This window comes from Channa argus, chromosome 8 (assembly GCF_033026475.1).
Source record: "Channa argus isolate prfri chromosome 8, Channa argus male v1.0, whole genome shotgun sequence".
Classification (NCBI taxonomy): Eukaryota; Metazoa; Chordata; class Actinopteri; order Anabantiformes; family Channidae; genus Channa; species Channa argus.
Window position 1 is genome coordinate 4,415,694 of NC_090204.1, and position 23,409 is coordinate 4,439,102.

At 39.2% G+C, this 23,409-nt stretch overlaps 1 protein-coding gene and 1 pseudogene across 1 annotated transcript; one reads left to right on the plus strand and one right to left on the minus strand.

Moving 5' to 3' along the window:
• Positions 1–196: 196 nt before the first annotated feature.
• Positions 197–4,311, minus strand: LOC137131133 (proteasome subunit beta type-11-like). The gene has a single exon (XM_067511984.1). It carries the CDS (start codon positions 4,062–4,064, stop codon positions 2,916–2,918), a length of 1,149 nt encoding a protein of 382 aa, XP_067368085.1. The 5' UTR covers positions 4,065–4,311; the 3' UTR covers positions 197–2,915.
• A 1,532-nt stretch (positions 4,312–5,843) lies between these two features.
• LOC137131845 (protein sel-1 homolog 3-like) lies at positions 5,844–14,731 on the plus strand (annotated as a pseudogene).
• Positions 14,732–23,409: the final 8,678 nt, after the last annotated feature.

The following is a 23,409-nucleotide window of genomic DNA, read 5'->3' on the forward strand; positions in this document are numbered from 1 at the left end:
AAATGGGCCTAGAACCGCAATTGGAATAGATAACAAATTGTTTCATATACAGTGTGTCTTAAAACAACTACTTCTAACAATGCAACATAAATTAATAACAATAAAAACAATAACTTTATTTGTATAGCACATCACAGAGCAAAGAAAGAATTTTGAAGAACACTGATAGAACAGGCACAGTATGATTTGACTCACTAAATGACAGAATTCAGCAGGAAGTTGTAGATTGGTAACATGATAATAAGTGTTCCTCTGGCACATGGTTAATGGGGGAGATTTTATTAGTAAAGTACTTGAGAAATTCCTCACATTTTTCAAGGGATGATTCAATCTCATGGCTGGCAGAGGAGCTGGTGGTATATTAAATTACATTGAATAAAACACTGGAGTTTTATTCAGTGAGAGATGGGATCTGAGAAATAGGCTTGATCTGGCTTCCTTAACTGCTGTTTGATATTTATACACGCAGTCTCTCAAAGTTAACTTGGAATTTATTGGCCTTCCATGGCTGTTCTGCCTTTCCTACAGATGTGCTTCAGAGCTTGAGTGTGTTCATTAAACCAGGATGAGCTCTGGGTTTAAATTTCTTGCCTCCCAGAGGAACGATCCTGTCTAAGATTGCAATACAAGTACTGTTAAAATGACCGCCTAGCTCATCTGTGTTGCGGAGAGAGTTGAGAAAGGTGCTGGTGTTAGTGGCAACAGTAAAGGCTTCACAAAATTACATGACTGAGTCAGCGCCGAGAAGCAAGATCTTAATGGAGTACATAACTTGGGAGAAGGTACAGATAGCATAACCTTAAAAACTAAAGGTAACAGCAACTTCTGTTGCTGTGTCTATGGGAGCTAAGCCAGATGCCTGTAGTAAATCGACAGTGATCTGTATCTAGAGGAGGTAGAATGAGAGGTGATTAAACCAGATTATCAGGTTATGTTCAGTAAGTCTGTTGATAAGACTTTGGTAGGAGAACAAACATGGATATTGAGTTGCTTGCAGTAAAAGCAGAACCCTATTACATTGGCATGAGAGTAGATGAATGTGCTTTTGAAAGAGCTGGATTTGGATTTAGTGGTCCATAGACCAAAACACCCAGACCATAGGGGGTTTCAATCGCCACTAAAAAGCAGAGATATTCTGCCAACGGTAGTTGGAAAGCAATTAAATTTCTTTTTAAGTATGCCTGCTCCACCTTTAGGCCCTGATGGCTCGGACAGATTAGTTGCTTCGAGCAGTTCTAAAGCATCTCCTTATATTATTCATTTGAAACAAAGTGGAAGTTGATCTGTTAATGAAACAGTATTTTCAGCACAATCATATGCATAATCATATGCTTTGAGCTTCCCAGCTCTGTCAAATGCGACCATTTATCTACAGAGTGCATTCTTGCTTTGCATGTCACTGTTTCCAGAACCTGTTTGAGTTCTGTTTTGGGACTAGGATACAATTAGTGGTCACAGAAGTGCTAAGTGGTACATGTATGTCTAAAAATCTAACTTGCAAGGCCACTTCTCAGATGCTTTACATGTCTACAGAGGTTTATTAATGCCACGGTTATTGATGTGTGAGTCAGGATTTGGGAGGAAACCATGGTCAGATCTGAGTGCAACATTTTTTATGAGGGCAGTTTCTACAAAGAAAAACTTTGATTACAATCACAATTCCTCTCAAAATCACTTTTAACCTGAACTAAAACTGCAATTAAAAAACTGCACTTAAAGTCTGTCCCTGGAAGCTTTAAACATTCTGGACCACTCAGTTGGTTTCTGTTTGTTTATTTTTTGTTTTTCCACATGCTCCATAATTCTGTCGTTAATGAACTTCTAAAGATGGGAATTATGGATGAGGCTGGGGAAGACGGGAGGTTTTCCCCTTCTTACACTCACAGCCACAGTCAATCACACATTGTAGGTCTGAGAATATGCTCAGCTGTCTGATGCAGCACTGGGAATGTGGTGAGGCTTGTCACGTGGTCCTGCCTTTCATTTATTTTCTACAGTTAATAACACATTGACATACTCGCTGCACACACATGCACCCAGTGTTCACGGGTCATACACAGCGCGTAGCAAAAAAACAAACTTATCACATCCACATATGAAACACAATGTTACCACTCTAACAATTTGACATGTAGTATAATCCATGTAGTAAAACTACTCCTATACAGATGATTGCCTTTGAAGCTATTCACCACGGTACTTTTCCTGTCTTGACTCCTGTTAGAAAAGGCAGGACTGGACAGTGGTGATGAGGGTGAACAGCTCTACGCCTTTTGCCCTAATATCATTTGCAGAGTCATCGTCACTTCAATAATTACTAGTGTGCTTAATTTACTACCACACTGCTCAAGTAGAATGAACAAGCTAGTTCAGCAAAATTTCATGTATTCATTAATTTACTGAAGTGTCAGAGGAACTTCAGAAGTATTCTGACAGCAGACACAAATCACTTTTCAACTCCTCAGCACAGCTAAATTCACTCTGTTATACATGGCAATACATTATGGCCATCAGCCTCCGGGCATTTAAATTCTTTGGACTATTCACTGTGGTCCTTTCTTCTGTTCTGTTGTTTATATGGTTCGAACACAAGCAGGAGTAGGTCTTAATTATCTCACATACTTGAAATGATTCATAACGTTTTTAACATCTATATCAAAATGCCTGCCAGCAGCAGTAGCAGCAGCAGCGCTGTTAGAATACATTTTATCATCAGCGCAAACAAAACATCAGCTGTTTATTAGAGGGAACGATATGCATGCCCAAGTCACTTGAGAAATAGCCTGGAGGATGCAACTGCTTGTCCTGTTCATTAATTTAGTATTTGCTGCAAAAAAGATGCCATCATGTCTCTCCAAAACACTCCCTAATGTTTGTCCTTCTTTCCTCTTGCCATTTTTGTTTGTTTCATGTCTTTACTCAGACAAAGTCACGTCCTGTCTCATTCTTCTCTCTTGTCTTTGCTTTTCCCTGTAATATTCTTCTTTCAAATCTTCCCTGTTCCTGCGAGTCCATCCTTTTGAAGAGATGTGATAGATGTCTACACAGTTTCCTGAGTATGCATCCCTGTGTGTGGCTCTGTACACAGCCTCTCTGGCTATTGATGTGGCCTCATTCACTGTCAGTCCCCATTTAACTCCTTGGTCTAAAATTGAGTATGCATAGGGGGATCCCGATCCCACTGAGAAAAGAGTGCCCTGCAGACGAGTACCATCGCTGCACACGTAACAAACACTGGGCCCACAAATGTTTATTTTCTTTCGGGCAAAAAGTTGTTGACCACCAGGTGCCGAAGAACTGCCCAGAGAAATCTGATCAAGGCTGGTGTCTTGAGACTTTCTAAGGCCCTTAGTTGTGTCTGTGCAGCCACTGAGATCAGCCTTTGTACATCCATCATCATGACATCCATCTACCTCTCCTCCATCCCATCCACACAACGTGGCGGCTACACACAGCTCAGTTCCCTTAAATGGGTGAAGCATGTGAGAAAGCAATTTAGCAGCTCCGCTTGTGGACAAGCGCCTACCGTGGCGGAGTTGGTAAAGCCTCAGTTCACGGGACAAAATGCGTTTCCAAAGGGCACAGTCTGCTGATGTACCTGAGGTAGTACCCACAAGGTGACTGTGAATGGGCAGGATTTTCTGGGAGGCTGGGCAAGCCACGAGCCCTGAGCAACTGGACCGAGTGTCTGCTGCAGCCAACACACCACCCTGAAAAACAAAAGCCAGGGTGGTGGTGCCATGAGACATGGGAAAGGGCAGAGGGACAGACTGAGAGGAAACAAAAGGAAGGCTCGTGGGTAAGGAGGAGCATGGCTGAAAGGAGTCCTGTGAGCAGCTGGCGTTGGAGCTCTGGATAGTACTAATTTGCCCAAACTGTATTGGACTTTCATCAAGGTACTCAGCAACTGGTATGTAAAAATGAAACAGATTTGTGCTGTTGCTAAAGGGCAAACCACTCACATAGTTAAAGCTCGTCTTCTTTCCAAAAGGCACCAGCGAGCATTTGTTCGTTGTACTGTCCTGAAAAATGTCTTGAAATTTGCAAAGGTCCTGTAAGGCCATTAAAAACGATCACTTATTCCCCAAAGAGGCTCACTCTAATAATGTTCAGCCAAAAATATTCATATTAATAGTTGGACAAAGGTATGTATATCATCTCGAGTTGTTGCATCAATGTGTCTTTCAGCAGCAGTCACCCCTTATATAGAAAAAATTGCTGTGCTCATGTGCATGTGGTCATCTAAAATGGCCCATCAGCAACAGATACTGTTGCCTCACTCCCTTGACTTTGAAGCATAAACAGTTAGTAGCCCATGGGTAATTAATTTTGGCTGTGATATCAGGTTGTTTTTTCACATCAGATTTCTTCAAAGTCTTGTGTGGGTGCAGGCCAAAGAGGACATGGGGTGATGGCAAAGCCTTGGCTCGAGCACATCAAATTAACTTAGCTACTCTGAGCTTTGAAGCAATGCTCTGATGGAAAATCCCCTAATAGAATCAGAAATAGAATAAATCAAACAACATTTTTGTCACAGAGCAAAGTACAATTAACCAAGGCTTTCAGTGCTGCATCGTGGGCAGCCCCTTACAAGGATCTCATGCAAATGGATAAACCTGCGACACCTGAATATCAGGTAATCCTGCATCACACAGGGTGTATGCTTACACAGCTGCGACCTGTGTCAAACACCAGAGATTATTTCAGATTATCATTTAGATTATTTCACACATTACTTTACTTGTTTAACATATTGTTGTTTATTTGTTTTTATGATCAAATTTATCATTTGCCAAAGAAATTTGGAATGAATGTGGTGCACTGCATCATTTCTGGATAGGACTCACTGCTGATACCAGTTCATGGACAGATCATGAGAAAATATGCCCCGTGGCACAGACAGGTAAAAGGCCTGTTACCTCTCCTTCAGTCCCAGACTAAAAAATGCTTTATTCTTTATTGGTTACTGTGTTTATTTATTTTTGTTAGTCTATTTAGCCATTTTCTTTCTCTTCTTGGTCCTTTCATTGTCTCTTCAGTTATTTTTTCTGATTCGATTTTGTAACTATCTTGAATCATTTTAATCAAATTTGCTCATTTTACATGCAATTATGCAATTTTGCATCTCTTAACTGAACTCTGCTATAGTCAAACAAGAATATTGTTGCACTGGACCGGTGCCCAATAGGCCCATTCAACAATTCATCTATGTATTAGTTGCTACATATGAAACCGGCAGTGTATTTTATTAAGTTATATATTTTTTTCAAAGCAGCTATTATTTTTTATTTTATTATATTAATGTAATAATAGTGTGAAGACTAAGTATACTTAGTGTAAGTATGAAAAAGGTGCCACACATTGCTCTAAACCTACAGAGAATTATATAAATCTGATGCTCTGCTCATATTCACAGAGCTTAATAATGAATGTCAGCTCATTGCTCACCTTTCTGACCCACAACCTCAGTGTTTTGGTTTATTCACAGTTGAATAAAAACACTACTTTTTGGCCCCAGCAGGGAGCTATCTTCGATTTAAAAAAAAAAAGCCTGTAAAAACAACTGTGCCTGCTGAGCACCAAGCAGCGCACAGAAACTGTTACTGACTGGTGAACACGATAAAGCATTTAGCTGCTAAAGCTATTTCCCTCAGGAGTCCTGGAAAAAAGAGCTAAAAGAGAGTAAATATTGGACTGCAGGATGGGTAAATAAGCAGCTTTTTAACAAGTTTACCATATCACGATAAATGGTGGTGATGTGTTAGTGCCATGTTCTAAACTTTTTCCCACTGCCCCCAGTGGATTAAACAGCATTTAATGCATATTTAAGCAAGTGAACTTTTTTTTTTAAATGTCTGTCAACCTATCTGGATGTATTCTGGCAGAATGAAAAAGACTGCCAGCTAGCCGTTTTTTGTTTTATATTCACTTCATTTTATTTACATATCCTCACCCAGGGGCTGTGTGTGTTAAAGGCCATTTCAACCCAAAGCGGTGACAGCCTACCTGAAAATTTCATAAGGTTTGACTCAGTGCCTGACAAATTGGTAGATGGCTCATTCGTCCGTGTGCGATATCAGTGCTCCAGGCCATGTCAGCTTGCAGTGGAGGTGGCGGTGTCCATGCTAAGCAAGACAGATTTAGTGGTCTTCAGGAGGAAATGGATCAGCAGCACACCTCGAGTCTACAAGATCCACCAGGTGCTGCTCAGATTGCCTCCATCTATTTTATATCAACACGATTTTTTCAACAGGAATGTTTTAGAGGCCAAGAACGTGAGGGTTCATGCTTGGCTAGGCCATCTTAAAAATGGCACTGAACCCAGGACATACCATGGTTCTATTTTGAGAATTCAGAAAGTGCTACAGATAATGCCACTCTCAGAGCGTCCAACTAAACCTCCCACTGAGTGCCCTTCATGGTCTGCTCAACTGATGTGGCAGATGACCAGAAACACAATCCATCAGTGTCCACTTGAGTCAGGTCAGAACCTTAATGTCATTTTCTCATATTGTTCAAGTCCCACCTTAAATACTAAAACCTTTAATGGAAACCAAGAAAATTGTTTGTGTATGTAAGTTGTCTAACTGTTCTACTTGTCCATAGATATAATCGATATGCTTAATTTCCCTTTGGCGAGCACTGGTGAGCGCTTTGGAGCGGTCCGCAGGTTCCAGCCTTTTATCGACGAAACCCTGGAGAGCGCCCGTCTTCACGCTGTGGCACAGCCCAGGTTGGACATCACGCTTGCACACAGACTTCTCATTAGTTTGTTTCAGTTGGAGCTCAGCCTCTATGAAGTTTAACTACACAGCATGAAACAGACTCCTGCAGGGCTCTCCAAATGCTGTATCAAATAGTAGAATAGCAGAATTGTTGGATATCAAAATTTATAAAGATGTATAGCACCAAATGTGGTACATCATGTCAAGCTTGTGTTCATATCAGCAGATTGATGAGTTACACAACAGTAGTTGTTTCCTTTTCAGTGATGGCAGCTGTTACAGTAAGACACCCTACTACTTTTAGTTTTATATTTATTTCAGTCATTACAAATTACTTTCCAAGCTTCATGAAGCCTCTTCACTAGAGCTTGTAAGCTGCTTATTTACAGTCAGCAGAAGTCAGCGAGTTCAGTTGTTTTTAACAGATAGCGTGGCATTTTAAGTTTACCCCCACGCTTCAGCAGCATTAGAAATGATTTGATCTCATTTTGTGGCTTGCTTTTCAGCGTCACCTTATCTGCGTGGATCTACCTGCTGAGTGGGTGCCACACAAGTTATGTGGGATCATCTATCATGTGGATAGGAACACGTCATATAACTGTGTTCTGATGCAGCTTTCAGACACAGGTGGGTCACAGCTTGTGTGTACACCTGAGAGCAGTTTAAGTCATTAGACTGAGGTATCATCAGATGATTATGAGTGATGATGTCTGCTTTGTGAAGCTGCAGAAACAGACTGTGTTATGTATTAATAAAGAGATTTGGATATACTGTGGTGAAATATATGACGGTTATATCTCCTGTGAAGGGAGCGTTATAACTCAGGCACGTGTGACAAGTGGAGAAGATGAAGCTTTCAGAGCACGGGTTGTGTTGCCCCTGTGGAAATGGATTAGATTAGTCTGCTACATACAGGACTCAAAGGTATGAACCCTCAGCATGTGATAAAGAACAGAAATTATAATACAGCTTTGGGCTACATCTTGCATCTTCCTCTTCTGAGCTTGGTTTGAAGTTGTGGTTTTGCAGTGTTTGATTTCCTTTTGTAACATATGTAAAATCCTGAAAGATGGTTCCTTTCCAGCTGGGAAACTCCAGGCAATTGCAGCGTGTGCTGCAATTTGGAGCTGCTCATGGCTGAGTAGTTAGTTTTTTTTCCTGTGTGTGGAGAGCTCATGCATTATTACAGTATGTCTGACTTTCACGTGCCGCTGGACGCAGCATGGGATGATAAAACCCACAGATATGTATATGAGTAAGATTTTAATCGAGTGGTTTAAAAAAAAAAAAGATTCTTTATGAGAGTTTTGTGTAATGAATGAAAAAACAAACATTGCCCAAAGCACTTTTTAGACCAGTAACAGCAATAATGTGATGTGATTACGATGGCTGGTTTGAGCGGCATTAAATATCTCACAGATTTCGGCACAGTATCCATTATGATGACACAGATGGATACTTTGGGATTGAAGGACGCAAATACATGCCAGCCATGAACGGCAACTTTGGGCCTATCAAATACTACCGTTTTGGAACCAAAGAAGTAAATGTCTTACTCTCTAATCACAAGGCAAATATCATTTTGTTGTTTCTTTGCCGTTAATCCCAGTGTAAGATTTATTCATTCATTACTGACAGATGACAAATAAACTTCACCACAAATCAACATTGCAAGAACTGGATAGAGCTCATCGAGAGTGTCAGAAAATAACAGCATTTACAAAAGCTTTTCTGACAGAAGCAACTGAGAGTCACCTCCCATCACCCATCAAAAAACGCTGCTGTTGACAGGTTGCTTTTTATGTTTTAATTCAGGTGCGTGTACTTCTCACTCTCTAAGACTGTGGGGTCAAATTGAAGAGAAAATCACACATGCACACAAACATGGACTGGGTAAACACAACTTAAATACAGTACACTTTATTATACCTTGCAAACCTAAGCGAAGGAAATTGGAACAGGTGTTTGACTTGTTTATCACTTTTACCATTTACCACTGCCATCCGTTTGAGTAGGATCTTTGAGCAAGAAAGGCTAAGGACTTTATTTAAGGAGTCAGTTGGAACAATGTTTCCCGCAGCACAAATTAAAATCACATCCAAATCAACTTCTCTACTACAAGTATCACAAAGCAATCACAAAGCATGTTTGTTGATGGCTTCTATCCTGCTCTCCAACCTTGGACACTCTACAACAAGTAGAGTTAGTTCCTTCCTTGTACCTTAATTGTTCCTTTATCACATATAATGTCACTTCTATAGTGGTCTCTAATATATATTAGCCCATGTTTATAGTTTGATTGGTGCATTGGGTGATGACTGTTTGCATGCAGAGTACAAACACACTCAAGGAATTGACTGGTTTCCTAAAAACTTGGACATGGCTTATGGTTACTATGTTAACGCTGGGGCACAGACTAGCACTGATACCTGTAGAATACATGATAAAAAGGTAGGTTTACTGGAAATGTTTAGCCATTTTGAGGACCTAAAAAGAATGAGCACATACAGACAGATGATAAATTAAAGGAAAAACCACTGCGCAGTAAAATGTAATTTGATGTATTGCAGATGGTGGTGGAGGGTGTACAGAATTTCCTCATAGGTGTTCAAGTAGGTGGAGATCTGGTGTCCTGCCTTCAGGAAACAGCCATGCCCTCCACTATTAAGTGTAACACCAGCAAAAGCTTCTGCCTCCTCCCGCCACTCAGCTTTTATTTGTTACTATCTGCCCTACAAATTAAGACATCACACCTTTAAATTGTTGTACTAATTCACTGAACACTGTGTAACAAAACTGAGCTTGTGCAGTAGCTGACTGACAGAATCATGTTTTAGCAAATGACCACGCTAACATGATAAACTAAGATAGTGAACTTGGTGAACATTATACCTGCAATAATGCACTAATACAATAGTACTTATAAAGAAAGAGCTGACATGTAAGGAGATGCTCTTATTTGCTTTCTGGACAAGAGTTCAATATCTGCCAGGTGCATAAAAAGCTGGAGTCAGCAGCCAGTTATCTTAGATTAAGAGGACTGCAATCAGTAGTCCATCAGACAGATGCCATCTTCACATTTTTTTTCTGTACAATTAAACTAATAAGATGTACATAGCACGTTAGTGAGATTAAAATGGGCACCTACTGTGTTTGTGCTTGTTGGTATGTTTGTGCATTGTCTCCTAAATACTGTATGATAAATAGTGTGTTTGCTGATTAGAGTTGTATAAGGAGAATAGCTTCATATTTTAATTTCAATCGTGACTAAAGTAGCCATCCAGAGAGACAGCACTCCAAAGATAAGGACCTACTTCAGACTGACTTGGAATATTTGAATAAGTTGCATCTAATGAATAAAGGATTCCTGAAAACAACAGACAGGCCTTGCTGCCAATGCACAAACAACTGTGGTCAAGTTTATTCTGAGGCCTGGAGCAGATGACGGTACAACAATCTATCTTAATCCAATCAGAATAAAAGGGCCTGAAAACCCATTGTCTTAGTCAGCTGTTCTACATGACCACAAAATGTTCTGCCAACGTTTTGGTTATTTCACATGACTGATCCTGTCTATGCTGTTTGGACTGTTTTGTCTGAGCTCTTCTGGCTTGTTTGAGGTGGATAGGGCACAGCTGCAACAATGTGATGTCATGTACTTCTGAGCGTGGATGAGGATTTATATTTGAATCACAGTATGGTGACTGGAATTGCTGTCGGCACTGTCAGTCACTCCAAACCCACACAGTCCTGATGAACCAGATTTGTTCAATATTATCTCATGCAAACTGTAATTGTTGCATATTGAGTCTTGTATATTTGAGGCTATTGAGTTAAGTTTTAAGGGAATAGTAGTCCAAAGAGAATATACTGCTAGCAGTTCTAGGAGAGTACTGACAGTTTATTAAGTTTATTTATTTATTAAGTGTTTTTCTAAAGCAATACACACCGGAACACATCTATCTGAGTAACCCAGAGGATTTAAACGCACTGACAGATGAGACAAGTGACATCTTTCAGTATCTTAAACTGCAAGCAGAGAGAGGAGACTTACAATCTCAGGTAAGTGTGATATACAAACTTTTGCCTTTTCTTGAAAATGTACCATGTTTCTATCAGGGAGATGCATAAAAACCCTCGTTAAAGCCTATTTTTATTTCTCCTTTGTGTTCAGTAGACAGACCCAGTCAATTTTAAGGCTAATAAAAACCTAACAACTGTTATCTTTGGAAACGCCTGGGAACAATGCTTTACTGGGGACAAAATGGAGTCTCAAAAGACACACCGAGTGCAGTGAAGTGGTTTAAGAGAAGTGCTATGCAAATGAAGGATCGTTCAGCAGTGTACGACTACTCCATTCTCCTGATGAAGGTGCTGTAACGTTAAAAAAGCTCAACCTATTTTACAATCAAATTGAACACTGGTTGTTTTGTGTGTGTGTGTGTGTGTGTGTGCTTGTGCTCGTGCCAGTGTGTTTTGACAGTTATTGATTCTCTGATTGATGCTGATTCTTTCAGGGCCAGGGAGTGAAAAAAAAAACCAGACCCGAGGTTTTCAGTTGCTGAAGAAAGCTGCAGACATAGTCCACGTGTATAGTAATCAATCTGTGTGTTTAAAGTTTGTGCCTCCACTATCTACAGCAACGTCTGTTTCCTTGCTTTAGGGCTCAATTAACGCTTTGAATGGTTTGGTCTGGTACCATGGGAATATACTCAGTGACCACAGAAATGCAGTGAAATACTTTGAACAAGCTGCAAATGGGAGTGATGATGGCATATTTAACCTTGGAATTTATCATCTCAATGGGAAAAATCCGAAAAGCCTAAGGAAGAATGAGGTTTCAGTCTTCATATCCTCTTACAGTGTCATTTTATCACTACCAATATGATCAATGAGCCGATGTATTTTTGATGAATGATCCACAGAGGCTGCCTTCCAGCTGTTTCTGAGTGCGTCTCGTTTTGGCCATGTCACTGCATCAGTAGAGGCAGCTTGGTACCTTCCGACAGGGAGCCTGGAAGGGCTGTCTCAGGATGTGGAGAGAGCTGTGATGTAAGAGGCTTTCATTAGCTTGGTGAAGAAAGCTTTGTTATGGGCTGTTGCACTGTATCCTGCAGCTCTGTGGCATCTAATTTCAATGACAGTGGCTAATTCAAGGTCAGAACCCAGTATTTGCATATCCAAAAATACAAGCCACTGTCACCGCAGTATTGTCTGGCACAATCTGCTTACTAGTGTTGTTCTGGTGTCTTATGAATTTAAAGAAGCTCCTGCTGCAGCCGTACAGGCTTTTTTTAGAATGACCTCAACAAATCAGAGAGTATTTTTAGATCATGTTAAAATATTTTCCGTTTATATGGAGTAAATGATATTCCATAATTCATCAGCCATCCTTTACCCTCTGTGCAGATTGCTAAAAAAGGTCTTCGAACGGAACAGACACCTTGGATTTATGATCAGAGAGGCTCTTCGGGCCTACCTCAAGGGCTCTTGGTAGGAACATTCATTTCAATTGCTTTTCAGTTGTCCTCGTTTCATCATTTTCTCTGGTCTTCACTATTTGTCTCCCCCGTCTTCGCATGTGTTTTATCGTGTTGCCAACAGGCAGGAAGCATTTGTGAAGTATTTTTTGGCAGCTGAAACGGGTCCAGGTTTGGCCCAGAGCAATGGTGCTCACCTGTGCAAGGTATGTGTTGTTTCTCTGGCTTAATCCTTTGTGGCTCTCCACACATGAAGCACTGCCTGGTCCTTCAGTCCTATTTTCAGGATTCTTCGATGTTAAGTTTGATGTCTGATGATTGCAGTTCTGAAGCAAGAAATCATTACTGCTTGATAACATAACCTTTATCACTGCTCTGCTCTTTCTCACCCCTCACTCGTTCTCCCAAATGCAGGAACTGAATGTCAGTTATGATTGTCAGCGGAGATATCATAACTATGCTGTATAACACTTTGATCCTCATCCTTTCGGTGAGTTCCTCTCATTTTATTTCACTTTAACCTCTTTCTCTCCCTGTCAATCTGGTCGATGAACTGCAAGTATTTATCTTTTTTATAGTTCTGCTGAAAATGGGAGACCACTACTACTATTCCTCCAGCACACAAGAAAACTCATTATCCTTGGTTGGTCAGGCCGTATCAATGTATAGCAGAGCAGCTCTAGTCGGAAGCCCTCAGGTGACAGATTTACTTGGCTGTAATCTCATCACCCTATGATAAACTTAATTAAAATTCCATGGGCTCAGGCCCACTGCAATAAAAACAACAAACAGAATTATACGGTGTTATTATTTGGAGACTTTGACTGTGAATAGCCCATCAGCTACATGTTATGGTTTTATTGATTTATTTATATTCACAGCGACTCACAGGGAATATACAACTTAGTGGTTTTAGGGCAACAAGGGCACGCTCTTTCACTGAGCATCCACGGCTTGTTTAATGTGTCACGTCATGAAGGGATGGACGTTGTGGTGGAGAAGATCTTAAAAAGGTGCATCTCTAATTCATAACTGCCACAGCAATATTTGGGGGATCATTGTTTGGGCACATGCAGCACTCATAATGATTGTAATACACAGTCTCTCTGCTGTTTCAAACAATGTCTGAAACATCTGTTGTGGAGCCCCCACATTTGGGCATGCGTCTACTTTTCAGTGATATTATTGTTAATATTTCAGTGACAAGATTCTACTATTTTATTATTCTACTATTATTTTATTAAAATATTAAGCTCGATTATAGCATTATCATGTCTAATGCATTTTTTTGTTATTGTTTCTTGGCCTAAGATGCGTGGAGACTGAGAATGAAAAAGCGGTAACACCCTGTTCTTTAGCTCTGCTTGGAGTCCAGATGGGAAAAGCCTTGAGGAGAATGACTCAGAACAGTGCACAGCTCCTCTTGGTAAGCATAAGGCAACCAACTCGTACTGTATGTTGTAAGAGAAAAAAGAAAAGAAAATCAACACACGCAAACGCAAGCTGGACTCCTAAAGTCCATTATCCTTCTCCTTTGATAATTTGATCTACCTTCAATTATTGAAATATGTAAAAATACAATTGGACATTCATAATGAATAAGACATTAAAGCCACTATAGGCTGCTGTTTTTAGAAAGAAATGTGATCATTTATTTAAATCATTCTCCGTATTTCTCCATAGACATATGCATCTCTTCTTTCTGCCTGTGTCTTTATTGTTGTTATGCCATTGCTGAGCTGTCTGGATAAGTAATTGTGCTTTTCACCAATGTGCATATTGTTGCCACAAGATGGTGCAGTTTCCCCACACATTGGTTGATTCCCACTGACTCTGACTAATCGTGTTTGTTTTGCTGTGAAAAAAAGTGTCCTAACCTCCTTTCATCCTCCTCATCTGCAAATTAACAGAACAAAAGGCTCCCAGTAGTCGAGGACATCCTCATCAAGCAAGGACGTCATCTGTCAGCCAAGATGGAGCCAGATTGAATAGAGGGCAACGTGGCATTGTTGGAGGAACCTACACAGTGGCAGGGAATCTATGGCTTATCATACTGAATGGAGAGCATTGGCTCCGGCAGAACAGCGATTTGGCCGTGACACTGTCGGGCATGTGCCTGTGTGCGTTCTGGGCCACACTCCTCTATCATCCCCTATGACATACAATAGCCATCCAGTGATCCAATAGCCACAGTAGAAGCCCCAGACACTACTGCATTTTAAGAGCATACATTTAGTGGATGAGTTGACAGGACTATTCATATGACACATTTTTGTTTGGGAGGCATGTGACTCATTTTCAGACAGGAAGGATAGAAGTGCTGATCTGAATGTGAGTGTGCTACTTTATCAGAGTGTTGATAATATAATCACTTTTCCAATTGCCTTGGTTGCGAACAATAAATTATTATTCATCCAGTTGATTTAATTGCTGCTGTTTACATTGTTTCCGGCCGGTGTTTCCGGGACGGGTTGTTGAGAAAGTAGACTGAAGCTTCTGTTGCACAATGTGTAAGTCCAATAAAAACATTTCAACACTGGTGTTTGTTAAACGAGCATTTCTTTTCTGTTGAAGTGTAGAGCTGCAACAACTGAAATACAAAGACTCCGGTGTCTGCACATTCAAAAGCATAAAGGATCAGCTGCAGCCTCGGTGATGGATGTGTTGGGAGATGTGCCGGAAGCTGTGTTCTAATAGGTCAGCCATTAAGCCTTGTTCCCGGCCCTATCAGTGACATGTTGATAATAAGTGCTTCACTGGAGACAGAAGACATGCAACAACAGCATGGAGGGCACTCACACATTTTTGTCCAAGGCCAGAGCAATGGAATTTCAGAAGTTATTGATTTAGTCTCTCACTGGCCAGGTGCTTGTGGTCGATACATAAGATAAGACAATATCATTTTTAGCCATCGCTATGGGGAGACAACAACAAGAAGAAAACAAATCTTAAAAGTCGTTGCTGAGGTATAAATTGAAAAAAAAGCTTTTCTGTGGTGCTGTTGTTACTGTGTTCATAAAGATAACATAATAGGCAAAATCCTCTGAGGGATTTTATTTCTATGGTTGCCAACACATATGAGGAATAGGCAGTGTTACTCAGTACTTAACAGTTATTTACAGCTCGGTGTGGCTGTTGTGATGATGTGCAGTTTTTAGCAATGAGTGATGCTGCCTGGTATTCACGGAGCTGTCATTAGTTAAATAAGGAGTTTGACAGTGTAAACAACACCATGTGGCATTCATTCAGTTTAATTTGGGGATGTACTAATGCTCTCTGTCTTTCTCCTTCTATCTCTGTCCCATATGTCATCTGTCTTTGCCTGTCTCTTTAAAAGGGGCCAATCACCAACACAAAATCCCACTGTATCATTTTCACTGTGGTAATCTGTAGTGAAGGTTTTCTGCAGTTTATGCAGTACTAGTTTTGACCATCCGTCATAATCTTCCAAAGATACGCAACTTATAAATGTGCTTAAAAGGACTTCATATAAAATTTTAAATGTGGAAGAAATATTTATTTTAATCCATGAACATTAAATAAATAATTTTGTATGTTGAGTACAGTATGTTGTATCTTTAAGAAGATGCTGTTAAAAATAACAAAATGAAAAAGTAAAATACATTATCCAACTCTAAAACCTGCTAAAATTGCTACAGTAACTTGTAAATAAAACCAGGCACAAAATTCTGTAATCTTTAACGAGACAGAACTTTTTACAATAGTATATACATGTAAATGGAAAATGCCATCTTAATTTTGTCAAGAGTTAACATGAGATAACAGGTTGATTAATGCGACCTTGGATTGTTGCACTCTGCAGCAGTTCACAGCTAACAAACACTCGACCAACTTAAAGCCTGATGGTCTATTCAGTTAAACTCTTAGTGAACTCTGTTAAATATTTAATTTACATAGACCATTGGAAATTCCTGCTTAGGAAGACCTAATATTTAATTCGTCCATGTTTCAGAATCCTGTGAGTCCACCTGTTTACATCGAGTGTGCACAAACGTCACAAAAACACCCAGTTTTGCATGTACTATTTATCTTTTGAAATACTCTTTGATTTTCTCACTGTAAAAGTTAATTCAAAAGTTTGATAAAACAGCATGTAACCATCTAATTTAATGTCACATAAATTAAATCCAGCTGTTCCTACACGATTATAAGCACTGAAAGCAACCACTGGGTGCCTTTTCATGTAAATGAGAATGTGTGTGCAGAAAAAGAACACACGGCTGCATGTAGTCTCCAGATGGGGACCTTAGCTCTGGCACCTCTGTGAGGCATTTCAGGTCTTGCAGTGACATGGCCACCGGCGGAAGCCGTACCGAAAGGAGCAATGCGCTGGACCGGGTCCAGAAACAACAACAGCCAAATAATTGTTATTGTGTTATTTTATGGGGACCGTTTCCAACCACTGACCACTGGCCACACCTTCCTTACCAACTATAAAGAAGTAAAGCGATGGACTGATAAGATAGTAGAATTCTGCTCTTCTCAGGTGTTACAGACCTAAAATAGCCTGTACTGTATGGCCTTTACTTGGACTTTAGTAAGATCTGTATCTAACAACCTGGTGAATAATAACCCCTGTCAGTGCAATAAAAAGAGATAAAAATTAAGTCATAAATTAAATTAGTGGCTACTGATGTAAAGTTATTTTCAGTCAGCTCTAAATGAATGGTATTGTTCACAGTCACCATACAGACGCTTAAACCAACACTGACTCCTCTCGACTCACGTTTGGTTAGCTGTCAGACAGCAGCCTGGATTGTGGTGTCGCTGACCTCCAGTCTTGTTCAAAAGCTATAACCAACACATCACCTAGACACACCGGCCTAGTGGGTGACATGTTTTTATTTATTCCAAAGATCATGATCCCCGATTCCCACATGCTCTAACCTGGCATTTCCTCGTACTATGATTGATTTAGAAAATGACCTTTTGAAGTATTACATTATTAATATTTCAGTTTGATCCAACTGATGGGGCCTGTCTGCTTTAAATACATTTTACTTAAACAAAAATAACATCTCCTAAAATGACAACTGAATCAAAACTTCAGTAAAACAGTTAAAGGAAAAAATAAACATCATCATCTTTTTGAAGAGGGGATTTATTGCAGGACTACTCTACTAGACTGGATAGTTAAAGCTAGGATGGACATAGGAAACTGAGAAACTGAGTGTATGTGCTTAGAGTAACAAAACTGAAATTCTGTATGGTACTGTAGCCGTGAGAGGCTGTAATGTCCAAAGCAGGACCTCAACAGAAGAATATTTATTTGCCTCAACTTAATACCGTTACTGATTTTTTTTCATTTGTAACCACAACACTCTACACTAAACACAATAACCAATTTAATCAATGTAACCATAATTTTGCAGCTTGAACACACACACACACACACACACACTTACAATGGACATTACTGACCACTGGCCGCCCTCAGGCTATGCTGCCAGTGGGTGACTAGTGTGACCATTGGCCCTTATCCTTGGAGAGTAAGACCCATAGAGTGCACAGGGATGAATCTCATGAATCTAAAATGCATGTGAGCGAGTGAGAGCACAGTGTTAAATAAGTCAGGGCTGTTACCAGGGTTTCTGATGCCCTGCAAAACAAGCTCTTCTAGTATCAACAGTTTAAAATGATGAAGACCCAGAGTCGCCATGATTCAAGGTCAGAATACCACTTAGCCTAAAAATGTCATCGGCTAGTAAAAGTACGGAATGTTCTCAGCACACACAGTGGTGATGCACTCTGTGAGACTGAGTGCATCTGAGCATCTGAGTTTGTACGAGAGGCCTCGAAGGGAAAACAAGTCTCCACCCACGCTGCTACACTGTCACAGTATCTCATATTCACTGTAAAGCTTCCATTGGACTTTCCAGCAGTGTTTACATTAGTTAGCTCATTTGGAATTATAAAAAAAAACATAAAAAATGAGGGCAAAGACAACAAGCTGGGAGCTGTTTTTTCCCTGGAACCACGGTACTGTCTATATGCAGGTGTTATTGTCCAAGGAGTTTAGTTTAATGATTCCGTGTTCCTGACAGCCTGCAGATTCTGCACCTGCAGGGTCTGCCGAAGGGAGGATTATTGCTTTGTTGATAGGCCGGCTAATTGTTTTGTGACGTGTGTGAGCAAGTACTTCAGCCGCCATTATGTTCTCATTTCTTCCCCTATTACTGTATATCAATATCATTATATGATATTGTAAAAAATGAAAGACGGTCACTTTTATATTTGTAATGTAAGGAATGTCAGTTAAAACAAACAAGTTGAATTACATTTATATATTATTTATAAACTATTAATTCCAATATAAATCGGCAACTGAAATTTTAATGATGATAAAAATAAAGTTTAAAAAGTTAAAAAAGTTCCGTAACCACTAATGCTATAATAATGAACGTCATTGCCTTCCAGCAGTATTACATCAGTTCACTGTAGTCAGCTAACTGATTTGAATTGTTTTTTTCAGTACAGATTTGCAGTCACTGACCATGAAACTTTTTATGCAGCTGTGTGAATTCATAAAAAAACTGACACGCACACATCAATATGTACTGATTCTTCAGTGTGCTCTGACATCATTGTTGAGCGGGTTAAAGGTTACAATAGTTTGGTTGTACATGAAAAAAAGTTTGTTTTAGCATTTCAACAAAGAGTTTATTTGCATCAGCAACAGACTGTACAATCTATATATAAATGGGCACATGGCATTTCATCTATTATTTTACATTATTATATAGAGCAAATATTATGGCATATTTTGGCAAAATGAATAATAATAATAAGTGAATTTTGTATGATAATAGGTGATGAACATTTCATAGTAAAAAAACACCTTTTTTTGATTATGTTGGATAGTTGTTCTTTTTCGTTAAGTGCCTCTGTAAGTAATGTTAGCGGCCTGGATTACACCACTCCAACACAAGTTCACAGTCAGGTACTAGTGTAATGAATTACTACTGCTTTGCCCACTGTAGAATGTCACAATGTTTGCCATTGCAAAGCCCTGAAAAAATGCACACTCTAGGTTCAAATCCACATTTACAAACACATATTAGTTAACACAAGTTTACATACACATGTTATACTGCATTCCAGCTGCAAGAACCTTGCCAATGAAAGTCTTATTACATCCAATTGCAGTCACCGTTGCATGCTTGGTTTACATCACTCTGACCCTCTTACTTGTTTCTTGGAGTGTTTGAGCGACAGCAGGTACACCTTTGTTGCTCTTATTGCTTGATGACCTCATTAAATGCCAGCATCGCTCCACCTAGCCACAACCTGAGCAGCAGTCTTATCAGATGCAGTGAGTGGAAACACTGTGTGGGTGTGCAGGGCCTTTAAAAAAAAGCCATATATGTAGTTTATTGTTAACCAGTATGCATCCACAGCTGTGGACCTTTACCTATCTGCAGCCAATATGCTGTTACCTCTGCATTCACCTGTGTATTCACATGAAACCATTGCAGAATTTTATCATGGTCATTTATCTGTTGGACATGTCAGCTGAAGCTCACTATGACCAGCCTGACCACTGTGACCAGACTTCGTTAAATTGATAGGTGTTGAACAGAAAAAAACTGCACTACACTGACAGTCGTAGTCTTCTAGGTTGTATTCAGCACTTAGTATTTGTGAAAAGGCAAAAATATCACACTGATGAATTACATTCAAAGAAATATTCGGTATATGCTATTTCTACCTGCAGCCTTGCCCTACATGCCCACCTTGCCTCACAGGTCCCATCAATTACAGTGTATATTGGCTAATTAAACGTTCTGCGGCCGTGCATGATGGACTTTACAATGGCCCTCTCATTAATTTGTTGCACGGATTTGAATTAGAAATTGTACAGATGTATTATTCTTTTGTTCTTGGTTACCAAATGTAATCCCAGCATAGCTCCACCTAGGTACAACCTGAGCAGAGAAACATCTGTGTGGGTGAACAGGGCCTTTGATATGGGGTCGTAGAGTTGGTACATTGTTCATCACTATGCATCGGGCAGTGCAGAGAAACTGCAGAGAGACTGCAGAGAAAATTGTTACGATAAATTAATTAAAGTAGTTTTATACCCTATTAAAGAACACAGAGTTATGGCAGAGGTTCAGAAAATAACAGTGTTGTAAATAGGAGCCGCAAGTAAAAAGTATTTCCAATTAATATTTTTATATTAATACTGGCTTAGGCAACTGTAATGTGAAAGAGGGCACTTGTACTGCCTAATTAGCAGATAATTATTGCATCAGGATAAACGCATTGAGGTGACCCAAAGGTTAAAGAGCTCTATGCAGTGCTACAATTGTTTAAGTGTCTTTCAGCTCATTGTTTTGATTTTACACTCCAACAACAATCAGCTGTTTTCAGACCGGCACTGAACAGCTTGGGAATGGGCTGTTGCCCAGAGACACTTAAACATATAGCCGAGACCGGGGAGGGAACCACTGACCCTGTGGTCCATGGACAACTGCCTTACCAACTGAGTTACAGCCGCCCCGTACACATTTATTCAATGACTAGCTAGTAATAATGGTGGAACCAGATGTAGATAGTGGGTATTGGACTATATCTGCAGACTGTGTGATTAAGCACTAGTTAGTTAGCTGAGCTTAAATGGTAAAATGTGATATGTCAGTCCTGTGTTTACACCTTCAGCCAAGTGGGCAAACAAAAAATAAAATTCAGGTTTAAATTCCAATGCAAATAACCAAAAATGACAAATCAGTTGTTTCTTGGAAAAGAGGACAATATTAGCTAACCTTACAATAAGATATATTCCCACTTTTTACCACCTGAAGTTGAAGCCTTTCATTGCTTTTGCTGTAAAATTACTATAATATGAAATTAAACTTTTGGAGCTAGAAAGCTATATTGTTATATTCGAGTGATCGCCCAGTTTAAACAAGTTTATAGCATTATGACTGTTATAACCTTGGATAGAGGTAATTTAGTTTATTGCATGATTGTTTACGGGTCATGTGAGAAATACTTTAAAACACTGAATTTGTTTTTACAGATTGTTACTATGATTACGTTTCATATTTTAAATGTTGGGTATTTTTTCAACCATTAGTAAAGTTTTTGTTATTTTCTTGTAAACCTATCACAATCACACTTCTGTAGTTGGCTGAAGAGTTAAAGTTGATGTCCAGTTCATGTTATTGCCACATACTGGACTTTGCTGTGAAGCAAAATACTCTTTGCATACAGTGTAGTAATTCAGTGGTGATAAATTTAAGCTCAAAAGTGAGCTTTCCCCAAACAGCTAAAAAAAAGCTCCAGATACCGATCGATTAATCTGTGTCCATTTATAATGAAACTTGAACAAGGCTCCTCAGACTGTGTATCTGGAAGAACAGCTCCAAGTTTCTTCAATGGTGGCCAGTGGGAACAAAAGCCCAGTCAGCTTTCTTTCCACCACTGATATCTTTGGGAACAATCATTTTGTTACAAAATGTTGTGTTATGATAAATGCCACACACAAAGAATGCGACCAGCTTTTGTGGATGAATGCTTAAGATGGATGGAATATCTATTGCATTTTGTAACGGCTTTGTGCTCTAAAAGATTGTTTCATATTTATATTTACTCTTTTATGAACTATTGTTTCTTATCTTACGCTTCCAGTGCTGTGTTATTCTTCATCTTTGCCTTTTGAATTGTGCAATTGCCTGATCTATGTGTATGGCTGAGGTAGAACTGCATTCAGGACGACTGAAGCTAAAACTGGGTTACACTTTATGTGAACTCCAGAATCAAACACTCAGATAACAAACTATTTTAACATCAGCTACGGTACGTGGTACATGGATTGTAACTGACTCTGATTCCTACCCAGCTTTACGTAGGCTACGTCTTTACATATTGCACATTGTTGATAAATAGATGTAATCTCAGTGCACAGAGGTTTGTGCAGCAGCTTAATGCTTTATGGTTACAACACAGTCACAAACTACATTCTAATTTAAGGCTGTTTATAGGCCTAGCAAAATACTAAGAAATTATAATGTATATTATTCATTAAAGTTACTAAAATAATAAGGACCCAAGCACTCTTCCTGAAATAACTGTACTAAAACTACTTACATAACTGAGCCCAACACACTAATAAATGACATGTGATTATTGGTAGGACATGATTAAGTAAATAAATTAATAGGCTCTTTTAATTGTTTGTCCTGTACACAGGAAGGGTATAGGTACAGCAGTGTCGGTGGTGGGTGAAGAAGACACTGATTGGACTCACGGGGACAGAGTGCTACATGTGAAGACATTTCATCATGTTTTATCGCCCTAAATGATGGAATTTCTGCCTAAAACCCACTCCACACATTTCTCTGACCTTCTTCCATTCAGAAACTGCTTACAAAAACATTCTATTGAAAAAAATCTTTTCAATTCCAAATTGAGCGAACCAAATCTTTAGCAATTATTTTGTTAGAATTATGTAGCAATTATACTTTGCCTGTTCAAAGGCACATCAGATAAGCAGCAATCCACAGGAAGTCGTGTTCTTACAGGAAACCAGCGAATGTTCTGCTCAATTCCATGAAACACAAGCAACAATATCTGAAGCTGAATATTAGTAACTTTGTCCATATTTGCAAAGTCTTTACATAAAAAAGATGTGACTGTAAAGAAAAAAATGACAATGCATTACTTTAAAAATAGTAATTTCTTTATTTACAAAAATTATATAATCTTAAATACTGTAGATACACAAATATTTTAAATGCTACATTACACATTTGAAGTTTAAAATAGAACCGAATGGCTCTCAAACCTATCATAAAAATACAAAAATAAGTCATAACATTCGGTGCCACCCACAGTGAAGTCATAGCAGACAGTGAGTCTCAACAGCAAGTTGAAACGTCATAAAATAAACATCACATGCACAGAAAGAGCAGGTTCACAATATGTCCAACACTTCATATTGTCCAAAATGATGGTCTTCTATATCATATAATCTGGTATATATCATCTGACATAGGGAAATATTAACATACTGTACCACAACCTGAGAAGTGATGAATTATGAAGTTTTTTACAAATAAGTTTGTTTACATAAGTTTTTTACATAATTGCATTAAGTACTGCTTACAGTATACAATATACAACAAAACTGAGTGCATCCCTGCACAGTATTATTAAATTGTTCCGACAGGTTCCATCTA

Bases quoted from the DNA above. Each gene is read 5' to 3' on its own strand.
- LOC137131133 (XM_067511984.1), bottom strand. From the start codon at position 4,064: ATGGCCTTACAGGACCTTTGCAAATTTCAAGACATTTTTCAGGACAGT.